Source organism: Grammomys surdaster, unplaced genomic scaffold (assembly GCF_004785775.1).
Source record: "Grammomys surdaster isolate TR1022 unplaced genomic scaffold, NIH_TR_1.0 123441, whole genome shotgun sequence".
NCBI lineage: Eukaryota > Metazoa > Chordata > Mammalia > Rodentia > Muridae > Grammomys > Grammomys surdaster.
The window spans coordinates 105,479-113,308 of record NW_021618689.1 but is presented as its reverse complement, the minus strand read 5'-3'; the positions used below and the strand labels follow the sequence as shown (position 1 = coordinate 113,308).

Sequence of the window (7,830 nt, the reverse complement as noted above, 5' to 3'; positions counted from 1 at the left end):
ATAACACTGTGGAGTGAATTTAGGTGTGAACACTCTTAGCTGAGTGTATCTGACTCCAGTGAGTGTGTGTGTGTGTGTGTGTGTGTGGTGAGGCTGAGAGTCTACACACCTGCAGCTTGCTACACTCAAAGCCTGAGGAGCTGCAGGTGTGTAGACCTGGGGAGGAGAAAGAAGAGTCACTGTGGACTTAGGCCATGCAAGATGGGGTTCTATTTGCCTTGTGAGCTACTGCTGGAAATCGTCTCCTATCTGGATGCTTTCAGTTTGCTACAGGTTCCCCAAGTGAACAAGGTAAAAAGCTCCTTGGCTGAACTCCTCCATCTGGTTCATCATAAGACTCTGGGCCTTTCCCGCTCAGTCTTTGAGCCTCTGCTACCCCAGCATTGTACTCACACAGCCTGGCTTCCTTTTCTCTTCCTTGCCTTTGCTTCCTTTTCTTCATTTCCTTCCTTCCCTCCCCTTTCTTCCTTTTCTTCTTTCCCTCCCTCCCCTCCCTCTCCTTCCTCCTGTTCCTCCCCTTCTTTCTCTTCCTTCCTTCTCTTCCCTCCCTTCCCTTCTTTTTCTTCTCTTCCTTCCCTTCCTTTTCTTCCTTACCTTCTTTCCCTTCCCTCCTTATTCAGACCTGTCTACTCAGCTCTGACACGTTGATGTCTGGGGAACTCAGTTGCTTCTCTTGACCAACAGGAGCACTGACCTACAGAATAGCAAACGTATACATCTAGGGATCTTGGGTTAGCATTATCCACTCTGAAGACATCAAATCTAGTTAAGTGAGGCAGGAGTGGTGGCACATGCCTGTAATTGAAGCACTTGGCAGGTGGAAGCAAGATGACCAGGAGTTTGGATCATACTCAATTACATGAATTTAGAACAAGTCCAGGCTACTTAGACACCCTATCTCAGAACAGCAACAGTGACAACAAAATTCTGCTAAATGAAAAGAACAAGCTGCCCTGCAGAGATGTGCTGCAGATATGTGGCCTCCTTGAGACTCTGTGTCAGACCTGTGTAGACTGGCCCTCCTTCCTCTGAGCCCTCACAAGGTGATTTGTGTTTGCTGGGGTAGGTCTCTCCAGGCTGCCTGGGCCTGGGGAGCTAGGACTGTGCTTGATTAATCTGTGCAGGGCCAGCACAGAACAAATTGAGAGCAAGGGGAAGGGGGCAGTTGTTGATTGAAGGATTCTTTTCTCTCCCATAGTACTGGAATGCAATTGCAAGCAGTGATATCCTGTGGAAGTAAGGAGAGGGGCAGGGTGGGATGGGAAGAAGGGACGAGATGGGGCAGGAAGGGAAGAGGAGGCCTTCTGATTCTGGACCTGGACCTCTGCTGTGTGAGGATGGTCAGTGAATAAAAGTTTTGGGCACTGTAACCATGGCTCTAAGGTGAGGTGACTGGGGTCAGCCTGATGGGATTGCAACTGTGCATTGCAGGAAGTTGTGTGTGAAGAGATGGCTCTTCTGTGACAGTGTCACCCTACAGCTCGTAGGCACAGAGACATGGAAGCAATTCTTTCTTTACCAAACATGGCAAGAACACACCAAGTCCCAGGCAAAGCCAGAAGATTTCACTTACAAGGAAATTCATGTGGAGCCTCCTCTGGCCTTGGGTAAGCTAGAATAGACACCCACTTGGTTTTTCCCATCCTCTGCAGTCCTACATTCTCATTCAATAAGAGGAAGGGAATTGCAGTTTAACGGGACGGGGCTTCCATGCTAGCCTAGCCATAGAACCACTCTGTGATCTGCTGAGTGGTTGCTCAGAATCATAAAACCAGCCCTCTTGCTCCCTTTCCCTGAAGGCTTCCCACCTTTCCCAGAGTATAGAGAGAATTTAATGGAGAAATTATTAGATTATTAATTATTAGACTTTAGTATTTATCTTTTTTCTAAAAACTTCCTAGAGTAGGTTTCTGATGGAGAGATGCTTTTAAATTTCTTTCATTTATTATTTTTAGTGTGTGTGTATGTGATGTGTGTACATGGCACAGTGTGTGTATGTGTGTGTGTATAGACAACTTCGTGGAATTTGTTCTCCTGATGAGAAAATCTTACCTGTTTGTTTTGAAACTATATCTCTGTGGCTAGCCTGGAACTTGATCTTTAGACTAGACTAGCCTCAAACTCAAGATCTGCCTCTTGCCTTGACAGGGACTGGTACATCTTTACATCTGTCTTTTTTCATTTCTTTTGTTTCTTTTTCTCTTTCTTTCTTTCTTCCTTCCTTCTTTCCTTACTTCCTTCCTTCTTTCTTTCCTTTTTCTTTCTTCCAAGACAGGATCTCATGTACTGTAGGCTGACCTCAAATCCTTCTTGTAGCAAACACCAATGACCTTGATCCTTCTGCCTCCAAATGAGAACTGGGTTAGAGTTTATAGGCCTCTAGGAACAGAACCCAGCACTCTCCCCACTGAGTTCCAGCCCCAGCCCCCAGTACCCATTTTGTATCTCTAGAAGCACATTAAAGAGTAACTGTATCTGAACAAAGGACCAACCTGCAGTGTGCTTGACTGCCTCTGCTTCATCCTTCCCACAACTTTTATCCATCCTTCTACAAGGTAGAGCAAAATGAAACATACCTTCCTTGGTTTGAGTTGCCCTTCAACTGTCTTGTGTCCAAATATTGTTGGGGTTTCTTTGCAGGAATTCGGGGATATGCATGTTATCTCTCAGGGTGTGGCCTATAAGAATCCGACAAGACAGGTCAGTTGTCTGTTTGGTGAGTTCCCTGACCAAGATTTCCACTTGGGATATTCATGAGGTGAGTCTGGCCGATGAATAGCAAAAGTTACCTGGATGTGAATTCTGATTTCATCCTTTTGTTGTTGGTGATGATGAGACAGGATCTCCCTGTATACACCTGACTGTCCTAGATGTCCCCATGTAGAGCCACCTAACTTGACTCCCAATGTGCTCGGGTCGAAGGTTTACACCACACACCTGATTTTTTCCCTCTGACTTTTTTTTAGATTTAATTATTTTATTTTATAGGAGTGTTTTCTGTGCATATATGTAAGTGTGATGCTCGTGCGTCTGATTCCTGTGGAGGTCACAAGAAGGTGTCAAGTCCCTTAAAACTGTAGTTGCAGATGGTTGTAAGCTGTGGGCACTAGAGCTCTTGGCACTGGACATAGTGTCTGCAAATGAGGAACTCTGGCTTTTCTTCCCTTTTGTTTGCTTCTCTTGTTTGATTATTCTAGCTAAGACTATAACATTTTGAGGGCAAGCAGAGAGTGTGGATATACTTGTCTTGTTCCTGATTTTGCTGGAAATGCTTTGAGTTTTTTTTTTTTTTTAAGGTGTTTGAGAGGATGCAGTAAAGAAACTGCTCACATGACTTCTCTATGATAATGATTAAGGTTTTTTTTACTGTAGATATAAGAGAGCGGCCAGAGGGATCCAGAAGAATCCAGAGTAGACCGAGAAAATAGTAGACTGTCTTGTGTTTCTAAAAAGACCAGGATATGTTTTGTAGAGCAAAGTATGGTGAGGTGGGAGGGGTGCCTTGGCAGGCCCACCTTCAGGCATCCCTTCCCCCAAGGTACCAAACATACGATGGGTATAGTATAGAATAGAGTTTATTTAGGGCATGGGAAGGGGAGTTGAGAAGGGAGTAGAGACAGAGAAAGATGGAGAGAAAGAGAGAAAGAGAGTAGAGGAGAGGCCAGTCAGAACAATAGAGAGAGGTGGGAAGGGGAAGGGGGAAAAGGGGGTTAGGGAAAGAAAAGAGTCAGACAGAAGGGGCAGAGAGAGAGCAAGAAGGGGACAACCAGCCCCCTTCATAGCAAGCCAGGCCTACCTGGCTGTTGCTTAGGCTGGAGCCTAGAAGGCATGCTGACATTTCTCCGTTTTCGGTTTAGTTTTGAAAAGGAGAAACTAGAAAGAGGTGGTGGTGAACCAAAGATAGGGTCGCCGTGATCTTTAGCCATTCTCTGCTGACTCTGAGGTGTTGTGCCTCTGGGAAACCTAAGAAAATGGGGATGGAGATGTTGGTCCAGTCTTGGGAGAATTGGGTGTTTCCTTGCTGTCCAGGATCTGTGGGACCATCTGTGGATAGGAAGAAGCATGTCCAGTAGAAGCATCTGTGTCTGTGAGAGCAGGTGCTGGCCCATCTGTGGGTTGCTTCCTCTCGAGCTGTCCTGGATGCAGATTTTCAGTAAAAGCCTGGACATTGCAAGATGCTGAAACACTCATATATATATTAGAGATAGGGAATAAAATTATGTACTTTGGAGAGAAAATCTTCTTAGGTGTACTTAGGTGGTTGAGGTGAGAGAAGTCCCAATCCCAGGGAGCAGGAGAGGAATCCCATCCTCTGGAATAGGTAAGAGGTAGAAACTTAGGCTATTGATTGGCAGGTGTACTTATCTATATGGAGTCTGTTTGGTCCATGAGAGGTGGATCTGAGTGGGTTTTCTGGAGCTCATAAGTTTACAAAAGAGATAAATCTGTTAACAGCATGAACACTCTTTAAATGAGTTTAGGGAAGACAAAAACCTTTCATGGAGGAGAAGGAGCAAGAAGGGCTTTTTCCTTCTATCTGGGAGATTGAATATATATAAATTTAGCACAGTGAGAAACTTTTTAAGCTTACATTTAAAAGACAATTAAAGGAAACTTTAAAATTACTTGTGAATATGATAGTTGATTCTATAGATTAGCATGAGAAATGCCTTAAGTCTATAGTTCAGAGTGATAGAGAAGAGGTATGGGGTCGTGGCTACACCAGAGTCAGGGCAGCTGGTGAAAGGTGAAGTAAGATTACTTGGCAGGGTCACTGGAGAAGCTGTAAGTGGCAATGGTGAGTTAGTTCAGGGGGTACACATGCCAGTAATCTTTAAAGTTCCCAGGTGGCATGACATTAAGGAGTTGGTGGGCCGAGCTCAGGGTCTGAAGCAGAAGGTGAAATGACAGGTTAGTGTTGTTTATGAGGGGGGATGTCAAGGAAGTAAGGAGCTTGGAGGAGTGTAAGAATGTCCTATGGTGGGTAAAACAGCTCTAGCTACCTTGTCAGCTCGGTTGTTTCCCTTGGAGACAAAAGAGACATCCATTTCATGGGATCTGCAGTGGACAATTCCATCGTGATTCAGGCAGAGGTAGTCTGGCCATCAGGCCCAGAAGATGAGAATCTTTTTCCTGTGGGGGAGGAACGTGGGAGAAATGACTCACTTGTCTTAGGCATAGGAGACATGTAACTCTCTGGGTGTCCTCTGTCCACAGTTTAGACCAAGCCCTGGCAGTGGGCAAGGCAATGGAGCGGTGTTTTTCAGTGGTTATCATATCACAGTCTAGGCAGTCTTGTTGTCACTCTGCCCAGGTCACTCAGAGATTGTGGCAGTTGGGGGTTCACTGTCAGTAGTCTCTGTCTATAATAGTAAGCTTTTTTTGTTTGTTTGTTTGTTTGTTTTTTCGAGACAGGGTTTCTCTGCATAGTCCTGGCTGTCCTGAAATTTCCTTTGTAGACCAGGCTGGTGTTGAACTCAGAAATCTGCCTGTCGCTGCCTCCCAAGTGCTGGGATTAAAGGGGTGCACCACCACTCCCTGGCTCATAGTAAGCTTTAACATTAGAAAAGCATAGTAACATAGTTACCATAGTAACATTTAACATTACATTCAGCAGATTTTTGACAGGAATGAGAGCCAGTACCTATTAAGTATATTGGAGTTAGACAATCTGTCTGTATCTGTTCTAGAATATATCTAGTATGTAAAGAGAGTACATTGTAAATTAATAAGAGTAGCAAAAACAAGGCTAAAGATACCTTTTGGCACATGGGAACTTGTTTCAGAAGTTCCTGAGGAACAGTGGCTTTTATCTAACTGTCAGAAATCCCATAATCCAGCTTGATCTCATTTCTGGATATTTGGAGAGTCTTGAGAACTAACATTTACCACATAATATAGTTTGGCTACATGTTTGTGTGTTGGTGTGCTTCTTTGTTGTGTTAAAAGGCCATGGCCAAAAGTAACTTGGAGGAAAGAACTCAGAGGTTAGTTCATCAGAGCAGGCTCAGACAGAAACTGAAGCAGAGGCCATGGAGGCTTGGTCATTCTTTATGGCTCGCTCTCCATGCCTTGCTCAGTTAGCTTTCTTATACAACCCGGGACCATCAACATGGTAGTAGCACTGCCCACAGTGGGCTGAGTCCTTCCACACTGATGATTGATTAGAGAAATACTCTACAGATATGCTTAGAGGCAATCTGCTGGCATGGATGTGGAGGTGATGCCCTCCCTCAATTTACTACCTGTGGTAGTCTGGAGAGCTGGCCCTGCCCTCTCATTGCCTATGGCACTAGGAGAATGGACCCCCACCCTTTGACTGGGGAGCACAATGGAGCTGTGCTCTCTTGGGGGGGTGTATTGAACCGTTCACACAGCTGTTTTCCACCTGATTCTTTCTCTGATAGTGTCTACTAGGGTTTGGGGTACCTCACCCCAGGAGCTAAACAGAACAAAGTGTGTCTTGCACTGAGCATAGTTCTCTTGAGACCTTCCTGGACTGTGTGTCTCAAGGGAGGAAACAGGACTAGAGCTGTGGCAGTGTTACTTGATCTGGCAGCAGCACACTGTGTAGGTAGAGCATCTCTGTTTTCTATGGTGTTGTGAGTGCTAGAGGCCCAGATGACGCCCTGGGAGAGGGATGGTGGGGACCCTAGTACCAGTGGGAAAGAACACAGGACTGGCCATGCCTGTGGTTCTTTAGGATATTACTCATGGCTTGTCTCTGCGTTATGACACTAGATTCCCACTGTGCAGTCCCTGCTGGTTTATGCAAGAGTATTTTTCTCTTGTGTGCTCTGACTTGTGAGACAGCCAGCTGCTGAGCCATTGTAGTAGAGAACTGGGTGAATGCTGGATACCTCCATATGTGTTTCTTCATTATCCTCCATTCTCTCAAATATTTTTTATTTTAAGAGGTAAAAGAGTCTAATGGAGTGAACATTAATCCATTCTTAAGGTTGGTGGTTCTGTTTGTCTGGGAGAATGTCTTACCCTGTAGTCTTACCTGGCCTGGAACTATGTAGACCAGGCTAGCTCCAACTCACATCTGCCTCCCTCTGCCTCCTGTGTGCTGAGATTAAGGGAGTGGCACAACACACCAACAAAGGGGTTTTTAGTTAGTTAGACAGGATCTCAATGTTTATAAACATTGTCTCCTACAGCAAACTGAAGATGGACCATAATGAACAGGAAGATCTTGGGGTTGGAGGTTTTGGGGTTTTTGTTTGGTTTTTGATGGGTTAGGAGGAGGCTGTTTAGGACAATATCAAACTGTCCTAGAGTTCACTGTGCAGTTCAGGCTGGCCTTGGTCTCTGTCCTAGAGTTTGCTAAGCAGTTTAGGCTGGCCTCGGAGTCATGGGGACCCTCTGACCTCTGCCTCCTAAGTGCGAGGCAGGATCCAGTGGTGAATCCTCATTGTACCTGGCCAGAGAGAGCACGGAGTGGAACTCGACCTCAGCCTTGTGAGACTGTGTCATGTGCTCCATGGTAACAAGGACTTCAACAGGTTCCCTTTCAAAGGAGTCAAGATTGACTCAAAGGGGAGATTACTTTTAGAGGGAAAAAGAGGTTATTAATAATTTTCATGCAAATGGAGCTAGGGCTTAGAAATGGTTATATTGATTCCTGCCTCTAATATTTTGCAGAATTTAATTATGCTTTTGGATTTTGTTATTGATGCTGCTGCTGGTGGACTGACTGATTGTGTGTGTGTGTATGTATGTATGAGTGTGTGTGTGAGTGTGAGTGTGTGTGTGAGTGAGTGAGTGTATGTGTGAGTGAGTGTGTGTGAGTGAGTGTGTGTGTGTGTGTGAGTGTGTGTGTGAGTG

At 45.1% G+C, this 7,830-nt stretch overlaps 1 protein-coding gene across 1 annotated transcript in view; it reads left to right on the top strand.

Annotated features, from left to right (window-relative positions):
• Window positions 1-201: 201 nt before the first annotated feature.
• Window positions 202-7,830, top strand: part of LOC114636298 (F-box/WD repeat-containing protein 15-like) — a 15,603-nt gene continuing 7,974 nt past the window's right edge. Inside the window, 5 exon segments of the mRNA XM_028784464.1 lie at window positions 202-291; window positions 1,199-1,236; window positions 1,432-1,607; window positions 2,641-2,679; window positions 2,682-2,758. Coding sequence (XP_028640297.1) covers window positions 202-291; window positions 1,199-1,236; window positions 1,432-1,607; window positions 2,641-2,679; window positions 2,682-2,758 — 420 coding nt within the window.